General features: G+C 40.1%; 4 protein-coding genes across 4 annotated transcripts; 1 reads left to right on the top strand and 3 right to left on the bottom strand.

Moving 5' to 3' along the window:
• Positions 1–1694: 1694 nt before the first annotated feature.
• On the bottom strand, positions 1695–4490 carry LOC106641663 (vacuolar ATPase assembly protein VMA22). Its single transcript, XM_014356157.2, has 2 exons — positions 4154–4490; positions 1695–2211 (listed from the first exon to the last, which is right to left on the bottom strand). The coding sequence occupies exons 1-2, from the start codon at positions 4160–4162 to the stop codon at positions 1714–1716; spliced, it is 507 nt and encodes a 168-aa protein (XP_014211643.2). The 5' UTR covers positions 4163–4490; the 3' UTR covers positions 1695–1713.
• On the bottom strand, positions 2391–4159 carry PIG-B (phosphatidylinositol glycan anchor biosynthesis class B). Its single transcript, XM_014356177.2, has one exon. It carries the CDS (start codon positions 3892–3894, stop codon positions 2416–2418), a length of 1479 nt encoding a protein of 492 aa, XP_014211663.2. The 5' UTR covers positions 3895–4159; the 3' UTR covers positions 2391–2415.
• Positions 4491–5520: 1030 nt separating the features above from the next.
• Neurl4 (neuralized E3 ubiquitin protein ligase 4) lies at positions 5521–12607 on the top strand. The gene is made up of 15 exons (XM_089598375.1): positions 5521–6248; positions 6536–6751; positions 6827–7267; positions 7343–7543; positions 7634–7853; positions 7920–8022; positions 8098–8274; positions 8342–8650; positions 8729–8938; positions 9050–9323; positions 9480–11019; positions 11090–11586; positions 11662–12071; positions 12152–12301; positions 12376–12607. The coding sequence occupies exons 1-15, from the start codon at positions 6093–6095 to the stop codon at positions 12566–12568; spliced, it is 5097 nt and encodes a 1698-aa protein (XP_089454501.1). The 5' UTR covers positions 5521–6092; the 3' UTR covers positions 12569–12607.
• A 1259-nt stretch (positions 12608–13866) lies between these two features.
• Positions 13867–16509, bottom strand: Gbeta76C (guanine nucleotide-binding protein subunit beta-2). Its single transcript, XM_014356200.2, has 6 exons — positions 16228–16509; positions 15671–15816; positions 14744–15043; positions 14451–14661; positions 14117–14330; positions 13867–14045 (listed from the first exon to the last, which is right to left on the bottom strand). The coding sequence occupies exons 1-6, from the start codon at positions 16294–16296 to the stop codon at positions 13939–13941; spliced, it is 1047 nt and encodes a 348-aa protein (XP_014211686.1). The 5' UTR covers positions 16297–16509; the 3' UTR covers positions 13867–13938.
• Between the last annotated feature and the right edge of the window lie 341 nt (positions 16510–16850).

Below are 16850 nucleotides of genomic sequence, written 5' to 3'. Positions count from 1 at the left end.
CTGCTATATGGAGATGATGATTCGTAATTGAAAAATTTTTAAGTACTACATAAAAAAGGTTTTTAATAAAATTTTATCGAAACTGTTGATTGTTTATCGTTGCATGTACAATATTGTATGCAAAAAAAACTCGAGTTTATAGTTCTGATTTTTTTCTACTAACACGATTTTTTTTTTTAATGAAAACAACCATAAAAAATCAAAACGGATTGTTACGCTCTTAAAAGTAATCTTTTAATAAACAAATAAAAGGGATCATGAATTAGATAAACGTACGGAAATAGAGAGAGAGAGAGAGAGAGAGTACAAATAAATGAAAAGATTAAAAATTTGAAAAGCGAAATAAAAAAAAAAAATAATAAATAAACAAATACAGCACGTAACGTTGTCGCGTTAACTCCTGCGTCGCTTCGCACCAATTTCTCTTTTCAATTGTAACTCGTGTGTCGATTGTATCCCCGTGTTCATTCTTTCGCGAAGCACAGAGAGCCGCGCCAAGAATTGACGATGTATAAATAAAACAAAGTCCGAGAGAGTATAGGCGACGCTTTTTTTCGCCCCCCCCCCCCCTGTAAAAGTATGTACACGTCACAAGAGAGTAAAAGGAAGGTACGTGTAAAAAAAAAGAGAGAGGGAGAGAGAGAGAGAATGAAGACTCTCCTTTGGCTCAAACTTTTAAAAAATTATAAATATTATACATAATTACCAATTATTATTAATATACATAAATATCGTCCCGCGTCGCATCTCGGGATAATTTGTCGTCGTTTTCGCTGTTTTTTCTACCTCTTCTTTATGGAATCGCGTGATTTATCCGCTATGATAATTAAACAAAAAAAAAAAAAGAAAGAAAGAAAAAGAAAATGATAGTTAAAAAACGAACGCACTTAACAATACCAATGATAAAGTTGAAGGGGGAAAAGAAAGCAACCGAAGAAGAAGAAGAGAAGCAAAAGGGAGATAAGAGAAACCAAAAACTGAATGTTATATACATCTGTTTATGGCCGATATTACAGCGATGTGGGGAAAAGACGAGCGGGTACTCTAACAAAACAAAAAGAAAAAAAAAAAAAGAGGAAGGTAATGAGAGAAGGTGACGAGCAGTGGTGTTGTGTGAGAGAAAATTTCAATGGTGCGGATACGAGTGATGAAATATCGAATGTGGTGGTGGTGTTGTCTTGTCGGCGCTAGAGAGATGAAAATAAGTATTCGAGGGGATTAGGTGCAATGATTTAACGTTGCAGTCAGAAACATAAAAAAAAAAAAAAAAAAAAAAAAAAAAAACAACAACAAGTGAAACTTTAATTACATAAAATATACACAAAAAATGGATGAAAAAAAAAATTATACGAATCAATTACATGATATATCTCCTCTCTCTTCTCACTATGATATAAAAAAATATAAAATGAAATAATTAATTCTATCTCTCTTTGCTACCAAGTTGTACTTATTCATAACTAATTTACTTGTACAAAAATGTGTTAAATAATAATAAAAATAATAATAATATTAATAATAATAAATACATAATATATATATGCGAGTGTGCTTTTTGTAACTTTATTCAGCCTCGTATCCTTCATCCTGCTTGGAATAAAACAAAAATAATAATAACAAGAGAGGTAAGTCAAAAGTAACGAGATGAAAAAAATTTTGTGTAAAAATACGTTTAATCATAAGTTATAGTATATTACAAGTCAAATAAAAATATCACGCAGCCTCTGTTTTTAAAACTTTTAAAGAGTCCGACTGTCTCTTCGTTTTTTCCAGTTCAGCTTGAAGATTGGCCAATCTGACTGCGACATAGAGTGCGTCCTGAAAATGCTTTTGTGCAATTTTCAAACTTTGTGGCACCAAGACGCCAAACCACTTGATCGGATTTTGCGGCTCATCTTCTCCCTCTCCGCACTTTTTTAAGCAAATATCGTAATGAGGAAAATCTTTTTCTTGTTTGTCTTCTTCACTATTCCTGAAGGTCGTTTCTAGATCGAATAATGATTTGATATCGTGTTCTTTGCTTGGAATCTGCAAGATTCCGACGTTTTCTTTTCCTCGGATGTATCGAGCTTTGGCGAGATTAATGTGCCCTTGGCGTATTGATTTTTCCAACGAAACGGTCAGTAATACTTTTTCTTCTATCAATTCCAAATTCTTAATTGCTAAACTGTCCAAGGCTTCACAAATTTCATCAAATTTTTTTTCTAAATCCTGAAAAATCAAAAAAATAATTTTTGAGATGTTTAAAAAATACAACGCGTAACCTTCTTTTTTTTCAATTAAATATTTTATCCGTAAAGTATCATGCCTTAATATGATATTAAACTACACGATTTTTAAATAAACAAAGGAAAAAAAACCAAATTTTTATTGCCACAAACCTTAAATTTTGATGAAATCTTATTGAACTTTACTCTATTTTAACAAACGATGTTTATACAGATGAAAGTCGTTATGTTTTCTGTTCAGTGCTATAAATTTATCTAATAAATACACGTCTGGGCAAGTTGCAATAATTTTATAGTCTCTCAAAAATGGTTCAATCATATTTACTGTATAATCCCTAACAATCACATGGCTTGGAGAACGAGTTTTAAAATAGATTTTGTCGAGATATTTCATTGGGTTGGCAAAAAATATGTCTGCTTCGTTGTAATAATTTTCTCTTTGATCCAGATTAGGTTCACATGTTAAGAATCGCATAGGAACATTTAAGTGAAGGTGACTGTAGTAAGGAGTTGCATGACAATTGGTCAAAAATATAATATTTATGTTGCTAGAGTTGGTAGTTTGTACATCATGTCTTAGATTTTCAATAACACTCATGGCTCCATGCTGGTAAAAATAAGAAAAGAAAATACCAGGGATTACGTTGCTGATTGTTAACAAGAAAATTAAAATGTTTCTCTTTGACTTGGCCAGTTTCTTGTGTAACAAGCTCTCATGTATTACGTAAAGAAGCATTGGTAAAACCGGAAGAATAAATCTAAATTCTTTGTGAGGAATTAAAGAGTAAACACCTACTGTCCAAAAGGTTGTTAAAACAAGAATCAAAGATTTGAACATTGATTTATAATTTTTACAAGCTTTGAAAATTGCAAATGGAAGAAGGGCATAATTTAAGCCAAGTATTACAGGTAAACCAGAAGTGAAATACCAGTACATTTGCCACTCTCCATATTGCGCTGAAATATTATTCAAAACATTTATTTTGAAGAACTCCCATGGAGTTAAAATAAATTTTCCATAACATATTACATCTATGGTAGTAGAAATTGCAAAACAAATGGTACCTATCAATAAGTACCTGCGGAAAAGAAATTTTCCTTTGGACAGATAATAAATACACAAAGGAATCCATACAACAGCGGCGGTTGGTCGTGCAAAGCACAGGAGACCGACTATCCACAAGAACTTCAAGTTTCTCTTTGGATTATTCTTCCAAGGATACTCAGACAATGCAATAATAGTCAAGCATGTTTCGAAACTATTAATTAAAGTTCTACTGGCACAGTAGTACCAAAACCAATTTATGCAAAGATTAAACAATGCAAATTTACTTTCAGTCCAAATATAAAATTTATATTCAGCATAAGCAGAGAGAAGTGCATGGAACAATCTTGGCAAAAAAATCAACAAATGAACGTTATCAAAATTAAGAAATTTCAAAATAGAGTACAATATCGAAAATATAAATGGATAGAGATAACTCCTGATTCCAATAAGCCACTCCCAAGTCAGATATCCGTAGCCAAAAGTAAGCTTGTGAGCAACCTCCAGTGATTGCCAGTACTCGTCAGGAACATGATATGTTTGAACAACGAAAATTGATAAAATTCGCCAGACAACGAGTAAAAAGAAAATCTTACTTCTGATGAATCTTGGGAAATACATGACTTTGAGAGTCCAGTAAAACAAGGTTATGTTGTCATCGATCGAATTGATTACAGTAATGATGATTTTAATACTTTTGAAGGATTAATAACTGCTTTCATTTTGTAAAAGAAGCCTATACATCTAATCACCTAATAAAACTCAGCTAATACACCCACGTTTTTAAAAAAATACTGGGTAAACGTAAATGCTAATAAAAAAATGAAAATTCACTTGTAACGAATTAAATAGACTTTTCCGCATAACATGCAGTACGTACTTGTGCCATAATTCTCCTACTGCAATAAGAAAATATGTTGCTTTTTAAATACTTTATTTACAAATAGTACGCGAATAAACATATATGAAAGGATTCACTACATCACAACGGATATTTTTAGAGGTCGTGTCACGCGTCACGCGTCACGAACCGTGAGAATTGATAGGTAGCAATCTGTAATCCATTTACATGCACGAGTGCAAGAGAGATAAAGGATTATTCGCCCTCTCCCTCGCACCCGTGCATTCAAATGGATTGCAGAAAGTTGACGTTGACGTTGCATCTGAACGCACCCTAAACCGACAGTAGGCAACGTTGTTATGTTATGCCTTACATATATGTCACTGACTGCAGGAGGCAGTGGGCACGTGGGCAGTGGTGACCTGGTGACGGTGACGATTGCGGATAACACCCACACAAGAATACAGAAACGGAATAACATAACACAGGAACGTTGGAATGGTATAACACAGTAACCCCATAGCTCAGGAACGTTGGAATGGTATAACCCAATAACACAGAACTTTGGAATGGTATATCACAGGAACGCTGGAATGGGATAACGACACATGACTTAATAAAATAGGAACTTTGGAATGGTGCAACCCAATAACACAGGAACGTTGAAATGTAACAACCCCATAACACAGGAACGTTGGAATAGTACAACACAGGGACCGTACCATGTAACTATTTTTTTGTACATTGGCCTATGTTATAACACTGGCCCCCGAAGCGAAAAAAAGTTATATGGTACGGCCACAGGAACTTTGGAACGGTATAAGTTATACCGTATAACCCAACAACCCAATAGAATAGGAACGTTGGAATGGTATAAACCTGCAGTAACCCTAAAATGGCGGCTATCCGCCGCACTGTCCCCATAGAGATATCGTAGTGTACTATAATATCTCTATGACTGTCCCTCGACTCGATGTTTTGTTTGATAACACCAGCAGACGAAAGTTTTTGATAATCGAGCGCGCGCGCACGTATACACACGCTATATTTGTCACACGCGCACACCGCGCTGACCGCGCAGTCCGCGGATAATTCAATTTTTGTTTTCAACGGAAAAAATCTTTGAGGTAACCAACAATTTTTTATAAAAGAGAGTCATAGTGAATCATCCATGTTGATTCATTTTTATCGTAATCCGTGAGGACGAGGAGTTTGGCCGTTTTAAAAGTTTAAAACACCCCTACCACAAAAGCAATTAAAACAATGCAAAAAGCATATTTGACCATTTTTCAGTACAACGTCAACCTGAAATACGACAAGTCAACAATTCCAAATGGTATTACTTACATGTTATTCTCGAAGTTATCCATGCATGTAAACACATGGCACAATCTAATAATTTTCCGTTACAGGAATAATCGACTTAGTTAAAATGTAATAAATGATTTCTTCACTGCCTTCGGAATAGGTAAATGTACATTTCGATGTTGATTTGACAAATGAAAAATTTTGTAATTTACTGTTATTTTTCATATCGTTTATCCAATATCAGCACAGCACAAAAGCAAAACTGATGCAATTATTGGTTCGTCGAGCACCCGCGCTCCGCTTCCTCCTTGTCGCCCGCGCGCGGCCCCCCCAACCACCCACAGTCCACCCACTTATCCGGTTATCCCTTCGTTCCCGTTTTTCCAAATAAACAAAGTGCAGCCTAGAAGATAGCTCCTGTACAATCCTGTGCTATGTGCAGTGCACCAGTGCAGTTTAGCCCTGCAGCCTCTTACATATATATATATCTATGTATGTAACACAAAACGAAGAGAAGTTGCGCGTGTATATAACTGCAGGAGGCGGCCAGGAGCAAAAGAGGAGCTGTTGTTATCTCTAATAGTTTATTTCAGTGCTATAATTATACACGACTCCCTGCTGCTCGATCGCATCAGGTCGTCGTCGTCGTCATCGTCGTCGTTCGCCAAAGATGCTGATGTTCCACAGAAAGTGCGGCGACAGGATCAGCCTCGTAAATGGCCAGTGCACTGCTGTCAGAAATGTATCCGAGTTTAATTACGGTCTGGTCTTCAGTGCCGAGCCCCTCAAAGATGACGAAGTTTTTCAAGTCCGCATTGATAAAAAGGTATGTACTCTTTGTTTTTGGTGTTCTTGTAAGAGATTGTGCTCGTTTATTATATCAAGTTCAGATTTCACTGTAAACAAATCAAAAACTCTTTTTTTTTCTGCATGGACATACGTTCGGATTACAATTATTTAACAAGTGAAAAAGGATTGCAAATATTTTAAAAACAGCATACCAAAAAGTTTTTACTTCTTATGTAATGGCAAACAGAACTGTGTCAATGGATCAAGTGATATCTGTGAATGGACATGTTTAACTCATCATTATATTCAATTACTTTTTTCTAGATGATGATCTGGAGTGGGAGCATAGAAATTGGAGTAACAGCATGTGATCCAGATTTTACCACTTTGCCTGCCTCTGCAGCTAGTTTAACCGAAGGATCTTGGATTATGATTGGATCCAGCATAGTACAAGATGGAGAGCCGGTTCTAGAGTTTTATGGAGTTGATTTAAGTACACTCGAAGAACAAAATACTCTTGGTGTATGCAGAACATCAAAGGTATGTAAAAATCTAAAGATTAAAATTTGTCAGTTACTAGTACAATTTTACTAAAAAAAAATTCACTTTTACTAGGGAGAACTTGTTTTCTATGTTAATGGTATACCACAAGGAATAGCAGCCACTGGTATACCTTCCAGAGTCTATGCAGTTATAAATTTGTACGGAAATTGCATTCAAGTTTCAACACTTCAATCAAGCAATGGAACATCTATCAGCAATGACGAACCAACTAGTCATCAAATAGAAATAAATAATGACTATAATATGGATGAGACTCCTAGTTCCTCGATTACAAATTTAGTTGGTAACTTAAACGTCAGTTGCCATGTTTTACCAAAAAATCCTAGCCTAGCAGCCATTCGAGAAGGTAGATTGAGGTTTCACGAAAGGGTGGGTTCTTTGGTCAAATTGTCAAATAATGCACGCTCGGCTGAAAGAAGAAGGCCGTCGGACGAATTCAACAACGGAGTGGTCATGACTCACCGACCGTTGCGGGACAATGAACTTTTTGAAGTAATTACAATGTTCCATACAATCTGCATCATTGTAAATTTGTTCAAATAATGTTTATCATTGTTGTATTTTTAGATTCGTATAGACAGATTAATTTTCAAATGGTCAGGTAGCATTGAAGTCGGTGTTACGACACACAGTCCCACTGCACTCGAGTTTCCAGCAACAATGACGAACATGCGTTCTGGTACTACGATGATGTCGGGTTGTGGTATATTAATCAATGGAAAAGGCACGCAACGCGAGTATGGTGAATACAACCTAGACGAGCTTCGCGTAAGTAAAATTTAATGATTTCTAGTAAGTGTTTTTGTGAATCATTATTTCACGGAGTAAAGTTGTACAATTTTTGATGATGTTCTTTAGGAGGGTGACAGGGTGGGCATGATAAGAAAAAGCAACGGCGACCTTCACTATTACATAAACGGTCTCGATCAGGGTGTTGCAGCTAAAGTTCCCTCTGCAGTCTGGGGAGTCATAGATTTATACGGGATGACGGTTAAAGTTACAATAGTAGATCGTGACGAGAGAGAAGAGCAGAATCTTGTTACCAGAAGAAACGCGTTGCATCTTAATGGAATAAACGGTATTTAACTTTGATTGAATGTTAGACGTTACAAATTTTGTATACCATTGGATGTACTTATTACAGAAGCTGGTGAAACAGATGAACCTATAGATAGATTGATGTTTCATACGTGTTGCGGCACTCGAGCCGATGTAATAAACAACGGACGAACAGCGCATAGACCAAAGTAATTTTTTGTTCAAGTTACGTGCTTAAAATTTTCAGTTGAAATTCTCAATAAAATTGTAAATCCGATTTTTAGTGCGGTTGATGACTTCAATAACGGCGTCGTTTTAACCTCGAGACCTCTGAGATCAAGCGAATTGTTCGAAGTAAGACTGGATAAAATAGTCACGAAATGGGCTGGATCCATTGAAATTGGAGTCACCACTCATTCTCCCACTGAACTAGAATTTCCATTCACCATGACGAACGTTAGGTAAATAGAATCTGATCAACAATCATTCGGTTGTAAAAAACACTTACGACTGTCGCGTACTTTTTAGATCAGGAACGTGGATGATGACGGGAAACGGGGTGATGCACAACGGCACGACAATGATCGACCAGTACGGGCAAAATCTCGATCGGCTGCAAGTGGGCGATCGCGTAGGCGTTATGCGCAAAGATAACTCGACCTTGCACTTTTTCGTGAACGGAGTGGATCAGGGTGCAGCGGCTACCGGGGTACCCGAACGAATTTACGGGGTCATTGATCTCTATGGTCAGGCTGCTCAAGCCACTATCGTCGACAACTCGGACTACTGCAGTCCAACTACCATTAATTCTAGTCTCAGCAACACCACGTTATACTGGTAAGCCTAATAAAACATACTTTTCCGAACATAACGATCTTGGATTTCGTATTCACGGGCGTGCATGCTTTTTCACAGTGAACTGCGCTTTCATCACGTACACGGTAAGAATGCTCGGATATCTAATAACGGACTGACAGCGATGCGGCCCCGAGCTCTCGGTGAATTTAACGATGCTATCGTTGTGGCGAATCGGGCGCTTCGCGATGGTGAAATATTCGAGGTGTCGATTGATAAAATGGTCGAACGTTGGTCTGGAGCGATCGAAGCTGGTGTCACTGCTATAAGGTAATTTTAACGTACTGCACTAAGCACAACGAGTTCATTAATCGTTCACGACAACCGTATACTTGATATTAAGTGTGTCAGTTGTTTGATTGGTTCGTATCTTTATTACAGGCCGGATGAGCTCGAATTTCCACCCACGATGACGGACATTGATCACGACACGTGGATGCTGTCAGGCTCAACGATAATGCGGGACGGCGTGACAGTTCGCAATAATTATTCGTGCGATTTGGATAAACTCGTCATAGGCAATCGACTCGCCATGATGAGGTTCGCCGACAACAGTCTGCACTTTTATCTCGATGGAGTGGATCAAGGCCCCGCTTTTACTGACATACCAACTCACGTTTATCCCGTCATCGATCTCTATGGCCAGTGCGCTCAGGTGCGAGTCGATTTTTGTTGCTCTGAATTTTATAAAGTTACATTTTATTTTCTTTGATACTAAGACAAGGAAAAAAAAATTGGTTTTTGGGATGCAGACTGCATGACGGTACTTATGGATGGATGGAATTAAGTACAATCATAATAATGCTTGCAGGTGACTATATACCCTGATCGCCGAGACATGGTTCTCCAACCGTATCTGCCTTCCGAAAACAGTACAGCGTCCCAACAGCCTACCTCGGTGATTCAACCGCTCGCTCAAACCGAGGTGACCCACAAGTTCCACGAATCCGCGGGTCTGAACATTCAGCTGGACACGGGTCGCACCGTAGCAACGCGCTGCCGCGAGTACAGTAACGCGGTGCTGCTGAGCGACTCGGTGCTCGAGAACAACGAGCTCTTTGAGATCAGTATACAAGAAGTGGCGCGCGAATGGAGTGGCTCGCTGAGGATCGGTTTGGTTAGCAACGAGACCGGCAGCTGGCTCACCTCCATGAACTTTGTCCAGGTGATGACGTCCATACCCGCGGACGCGTGGTACCTTGCTGGCAACCAAGTGCGCCACAAGGGATACTGTCTCAGTCTTAATTACTGTCCGAGCTTGGATTGGCTACGCGTGGGCGACAAAATCGGTATGAAGCGCACGAGCGAGGGAAACCTCAAGTTTTACGTGAACCGCGAAGACATGGGTGTTGCCGCGTCAAACGTGCCTGAGCTGTGTTATGCTGTGGTCGAGCTGTTTGGCAGTACCGTGGCGGTGTGCATAACGAGCACGAAGCAGCAGAATGCCACGATATCGCTCAATGCCAGTCTCAGGCTGCAGGATTCCCTGGAGCTACTACTCGATCCCATGCCACCGGGTATCCGGAGCGAAGTTGGCATGGACACTTCGGGCGATGCTTACGGCGAAGTTAAATTATCGAACGATGTATTGACGACGCCAACTCAGGGGATCAGCTCGATTGGCGAGATGGACTGGCCTTACGAGTTTCACGAAAATCACGGTAGAAACGTGCAGCTGGAGAAGAAAACTATCGCCAAAAGGGTCGCGAGTTACAACCAGGGCGTAGTGATGTCCAGTAAGCCTTTGATAAAGAACAAATTGTTCCAAGTGAAGGTCGAAAAAATCAACGATCGATGGGTATCGGGAATCTTATGCGGTGTAACGTGCATTTCGCCCGATAAAGTCATATTTCCGGTGACCGCCCTCGGATTGAAAAAACATTCATGGATCATATGTAGCGATTGGATATCGCACAACGGAACGAAAGTGCGGTCCTCTTATGGAGCGAACATGGAGAATTTGCACACTGGCTCGACTATTGGTCTACTCTTGGACGAGGACTCGCGACTCCACTTGTACATAGATGGCCTCGACCAAGGCGTCGCGGCCTCGGATTTGCCCTCCTACGTTTACGCTGTCATTGACTTGTATGGACAGTGTGAAAGGGTCTCGATATTGGGACCAGTTGTTGAAGCTTCAAATAATTTCAATGGCAACGATCTGGCCATTGGCGAGACGAATAACCTGATGGAAAGACTAACCATTGAGACAGATGATGTGGAGAATTCGAGAGAAAAGGCGGATCTTGAATGCCACGAGAAAGAGAACGGTACTGCAACGTTACTGGACGAACCACCGGATCGTAGTGTAGCCAACGCTAGAGAACAAAGTGAGGATAGTTGCAGCGAAGGTAAAGTAAAATTTGACTATTCATCTTATTTTTAAGCTCTTAAATATACAAATTCTTACTTTTGTTGTAGAACTGAAAAATCCCCAAACACATACAATACCTCCGAGTAGTCTACAGTCCGACACGAATTACTCGGGAAGCGGCTCGGATCAAGTTTCTACCGCTGATACGGGCACTGCTAGCATCCCAGATAACAATCCAGATGGTGATAAAGAAATACCTTCAACTGATTCCGTTCCTGCTCCAAGTGCTCCTAGCGACACAAACATTGCCACGGAAGATAGTAACAGTGAAAATCGCGAGTCTTGCTCCAATGTTGAGCTGAATAACGCGACCAATATGAACATTAGGGAAGGCTCCGCCATAAATACCGCAAACATGACCAGTCTGAGTGCTGCTATCAATGGAAGCAATGCAAATAACGCGATTAATGAAAGCATAGCTTCGAATAGCTCGCTAAACAATAATAACGTAACGACAAATGGCAACGTGCGAGCTTGGCATTCGAATTACTGCGCACCCACTACGCCACAGGATCTTGTACTGAATCTTCATCGACATTCCTTGGTAAATATCTTTCTATCAATTAAATTAATGTGAAATAGTGTAAAACAAAGATTGAATCTTTTATTGACATTACAGAGTCTTCAGATGCCAAACAATAGTTTTCCAAACAATATTTTAAGTAGCGTGCAGCCATTCGCTTTGCACACCTCAATGCCGTCCACACCCCTCACAACAAGTAATCTCATAAGCGCGACGCCATCCAAAAAATGCGAGTACCTTAAAGCTTGTGTACGCCTGAAAAACTCGTTGGTACTGCCTGACGAATTTTTCTCGCTCGAAGAGGTGCTGTGCTACTGCAGCTTCTGTTTTAAAGCTAACGTGGATTCGATGATATGTAAAAAAGGAGAGCCCCTAGCCGAGTTTGCTGCTCCTGTGGGTTGGGTCAGGTTTCCGTTGAAGCACACCATCAATGCTAATCAGATACCTCAAAGTACGACAGACAAGTGGCACGTAGCCTTTTATGGGACGAGGATCGACACTGTGAGGTATTTATAATGATTTCTGGTCAAAAATAGATGGCTCCAATTTGTGCATATGTGCATTTAATATCAAATATTTTCTACAGATCAATTCTTGATAGAGGTGAGCTGCTGACAAAAGAACAGCTCGATACCGATTCATTAACAGGCTATATTATTGATAATCAAAATCCTCAGGTGGTATTCTCACCAAATATTAAATCGGCAAATTCTGAAGAATTTAACAAGCAATATTCGTAAGTTTTGAAACTGTTGACCATTTGATTTATGTGATGATCGTTGTCTTATCGATTTAATTTTGTATTTCTAGGTACATCGATACAGAATTAAATAAAAAAGTCAATGCGTCGACGGCCTTTCAGCTCCTCGTCAAACCCGGCTCGTATACGACGTCATGTAAAAAGGATGGTTCGGATTCGCAGTTGGAGTACGTAGAGTGGGCTACCAAAGAAACTGGGGCTACGGTTATTATAGCCCTCCTCATTTACCTAGATAAATTTTAAGGCGCGAATTGCACTTAATTAGTCAACGATAACCCAATAGAGAAGGTAGTTATCTTTCATGTTTTTTTTTTTTTTTTTTACAAGTTTCACTGTGATCTCATTTAAAATAGATTCTTTTGTTTTTATCGAAAATTCACTTGAAATTTATTTTAATGAATCTCAAAAGTGAATAGGTAGTTTTTAATTTATTATGCAATTAAGCTTTGACTCCGCTAACTAGATGTCTACGATCACAGAAGATAGTTAGACGTTATTATACCTATGATAGCTTAGAGTACTTAAAATAAGAGGATAAATCATCACACGTTTTTGTCATTTCCCGAAATGAATCATTCTTTAAGTTTAAATTATAAACGTTCATCAGTATTCCATGGATAACGTGACATAAGGAATAAAAAAAATTTTTTTTTCTTTTGCTACACTTATCCTCCCCCTTGAATTTGCCGAAAAAAAAGGTGAATCGATTAGCAAATATCACGCAAAATAAAAATAATATGCGATCATTTAATTTTATTAATTTTATAAAATCAATTACATTATAAAATAAGTATGATGTATGGATAAAAGGGAAATCAATGATTTGTATAACTGAAAGAGTAAGTTGACTATAAAAAATGAAGATTATTTTGTGAATATATATGCTTCTTACACGAACTTTTTACAGTCGTTCTTGCAAATAAAAGTGAAAAACGATTGCCATCGTTTTTGTTATAAATATGTATATGTACATGGACAGACGCAGATGTTTAATTGTTAAGGAAAATTCTATTGTAAATCAGGAAATGTGTACTATTGCACACACGAAAGTATATAGATTTAATTTTTATGACGAGCAGTGTGACGCTCAAAAGAATCATTATTAAATTTTATCGTTGCGCCACGGCCACGGCTGCACACAAAGACATATTATATACCTACACACTCACTCATCGCAAACACGTCGAAAATCATTCGTATTATGACTCGTAATTCTATACACACCAGAAAACATCAAATAACCTATGGTAAAAAAAAAAAAATAATGATAATAATAAACGCAATATTTTAAGTTATCAATGAAACTCTGTTTCTGCTTGCCTACCGTTTAGTTTATTAAAAATTCCAAGTACATCCCCTCACAAGTACAATCTAAAGTCTTACGTAACTACACAAGCTCGTACAATGTTTGACTCCTCGTTAAACGTTTAAGGCATATCATATACGTATTTACTTTTCTTTAGCAAGAATAAATTTGATTTGTTTGCTCGGACGAAGCCTCTCTGTCGCCCGAAAAAAAAAAAAAAAAAAAAAAATCATTTAAACGACACGTGAAAATAAAACAGATATAAATTCGACAACGTGCCGCGTGTACGGTGTTTTTTGATCGGCACTTATACCCAGACTCGAACGCTCATGTCCCAGGAGCAGCTGACGAGCGCCATGCCAGTGCCAGACATGCTCAGCGATGTCACCCGATTGTCGTGGCCTGTCAGGACAGCTGTGAAATTTCCAATGTATTGTTACTTTAGTCTTGTTACGAAAAAAAATAGTAATAGTAAAAGCATGTACTGTTGTGGGTGGTTTTGAGGGTGTCGAAACAGTGAATGTCCTTCTCGTCGGTGCCGCAAAACATGAACCTGCCGCTGAAGGAAAGAGCACTCGACGTGAAGCCCGGGTTCCCCGGTGGCTTGAAGGAGCCGATCTGCTGATCGGAGCGCAGGTCCCACAGCCGGGCCGTTTTATCCTCCGAAGCTGTGACGAAACCGTGACCGGATGGATGGTACTTGTTTACCAAAAAAAAAAAAAAAAAAAAAAAAGCTTAATTTAAAAAAAATTGTCGACGCGCATTTGGTGTAAAAATAGCTGAGCGCGATTAAACGCACCAGAGAGGGCAAGCACTTACGCAGACGGAGTTGACGTCGGCCTCGTGCCCGAAGAAGGTCTGATTGGCCTTTTCGTTGTTGATCTCCCGGACGTCCCAGAGCTTGCAGGTCCGGTCGACCGAGCCCGTGAGGAAAGTGTTGTTGTCGGGCGCCAAGCTCAGACTGGCTATGTCACCCGCGTGGCCCGGAAAGTCCGTCGTCTTCTTGTTCGCCTCTAGATCCCAGATGCAGCTGTTTAAAGGAAAAAAGAAAAGGGATGAACCAAGGTGACGGTGGCCGGTCGTACGCATATTTGTAACGACACTGTACTCACATCTTCATGTCCCCGGAGCCGGTGATGAGGCGGCCGTCGTCGAGGAACCGACAGGAGGACAGGAAGCCCTCGTAGCCGAGGAACTCGCGGGTGATTTTGGCCGTGCCGGAAGCGTCGCGGTTGTTGAGGTCGTAAACGGTGCAGGCGTTGTCCATGCCGCCACAGGCGACAAAGTTACCCGAGGGGGCGAACGCGACCGACATGACCCAAGCCGAGCGCAACGGGATCACCTGCACCTTGTTACCCGTCCACGTGTCCCAGATTATCAACTTGCCGTCCAGGGAGCCAGTCACGCAGTGCCTATGTACAATGTATTTTTATTTCCAATTTTTCTTCAGGATACGTCGTTATAGTGTCCGACTGTTGGTTGACACCCACTACTTCTTTTACAATTTTTCGGAAAAGTGCATCGTCTGACCATACTCGCGCATCATCTACTTAAAGATATGATCATTCGTCAAAACGGCACATAGGTTTAGCAAAAGTAACGCCTCTGCGTTTCCAAATGGTTAAAAAAATAAATAAAAATAAAAGAATTCAAACTCAGTTACCTTTGTATATTACATTATGGATATTCGATTCAACTTAAAGAAAAGTAGAGTAATCCGTGTATACGTATATAATATATAAGGTAGTTTCTATATTTATGTATAGCTATGACGCGAGAGTGCGACGGGGCTTCAAATAAGGCGCACTAATCATTGGATTTAAGCTTTGCCGCATAACTCGCGTAGAAGTATGGTTCCGATGTTTTTCACCAGCAACAACTATATTAATGTTTGTGTAAAATGTAATATTAGGATTGGCGCTCGTTCACGGCACCACACTTGATAGAGTATAGATAGAGGAGAAAGGCTGAGGGTTTTTTTTTTTTTTTTTTTTTTTTTCAACATGTGTGAAACAAAGGGGGAAAAAAATAGCGCTAACCTACTGTCCCCGCTGAAGTGTACCGAGTTGACTTTGTTTATGTGTCCTTTGAGATTCTTTTTCGTCGTTAATTTGACCTTCGGAGGATCGGAAACGCTGCCGCACGTTTCCTCCAGGGTCGTGTCCTGCATTTTTTTCTGATCCTCCTAAGTTGGAACGTACAACGGTCAAAATATGCAAAATGTCCATGAATGTCTTACAATAAACAACAGAATGTCAAAATATTATTATTTTTATTATTTTTTGCATTCACACCGCCAAGGTGTCTTTTGGAAACCGTTCGAACGGCGCTCGAATGATTCGTTACGGCTTCTCTCGCACCTTGAACTCTTCGAGGAATTTACATATAACCGGTCCGGGAATACAGGGTACTTTTCTCTCGATTAAAAGTCCATCCAACGATACACCCAAGTATATAGGTGCACCGATTGTCGAGGACGGGGGGGGGGGGGGTGACAAAGGTTGGGCGCGGGCACTTGTATACTTTTTCATCCAAGAAAAGGAAAAACAACGAAAGACGTAATGTAGTGAGGAGTGGCGGGGGTTTGAATGCGCACCTTGCACTTTTGGATCAAGTCGTCCAGCTCCTGTTTGAGCGCGGTGGTCTCGGCGTCGTCCTTCCCCATGGCGCTCGCCTACTGAGCCCCTCGAGACGAAAAACAAACGGAGGTGGCGAATTGCAAAATGATTCTGCAACTGCTCAACGAACGAAAGAAAGAAAGAAAGAACGAAACCAAGTGTAGTGTACAACCGACGCTCTCAGCCCGTAGCCGCGGCCGTTCTAGAAAAACTCGAGGGTAGGAAAGCAGCTCGAGCGGCCTACCGCCCCGTTGTGTCGTCGTCGACGGGGAAGCCCCCCAGGGCGGCCACTCTCTCTCCCTATATGCGGGTGCACGCGCTACGTATACGTGTAGGTATCTCCACTGACCCAGTAATCGTATTAAAGCCGGCGCAATCCCATTTAGCCGGACCGTCCTCTCGGGCGCGGCCACCCCCCGTGTGTCCCGTCCCTCTGTCTGTCTATACACCTCTATACCCTCCCTCGTTGTCGAGGGCGTGCACACGCGCGTTTACTCGTACATACAAAGAGGAGGACGGAGCCATCGGCCATAAGTCGATTAGCTTCATACACACTTTGGTGCTTACACCTCACAGGTATATACATATATGTTTTAATCAA

Source organism: Copidosoma floridanum, unplaced genomic scaffold (assembly GCF_036245765.1).
Source record: "Copidosoma floridanum isolate Cflo_tuat_1 unplaced genomic scaffold, Cflo_Japanese_pri ptg000006l, whole genome shotgun sequence".
NCBI classification, from domain to species: domain Eukaryota; kingdom Metazoa; phylum Arthropoda; class Insecta; order Hymenoptera; family Encyrtidae; genus Copidosoma; species Copidosoma floridanum.
The sequence above is the reverse complement of the archived record's forward strand: the minus strand, read 5'-3'. Positions and strand labels throughout refer to the sequence as shown.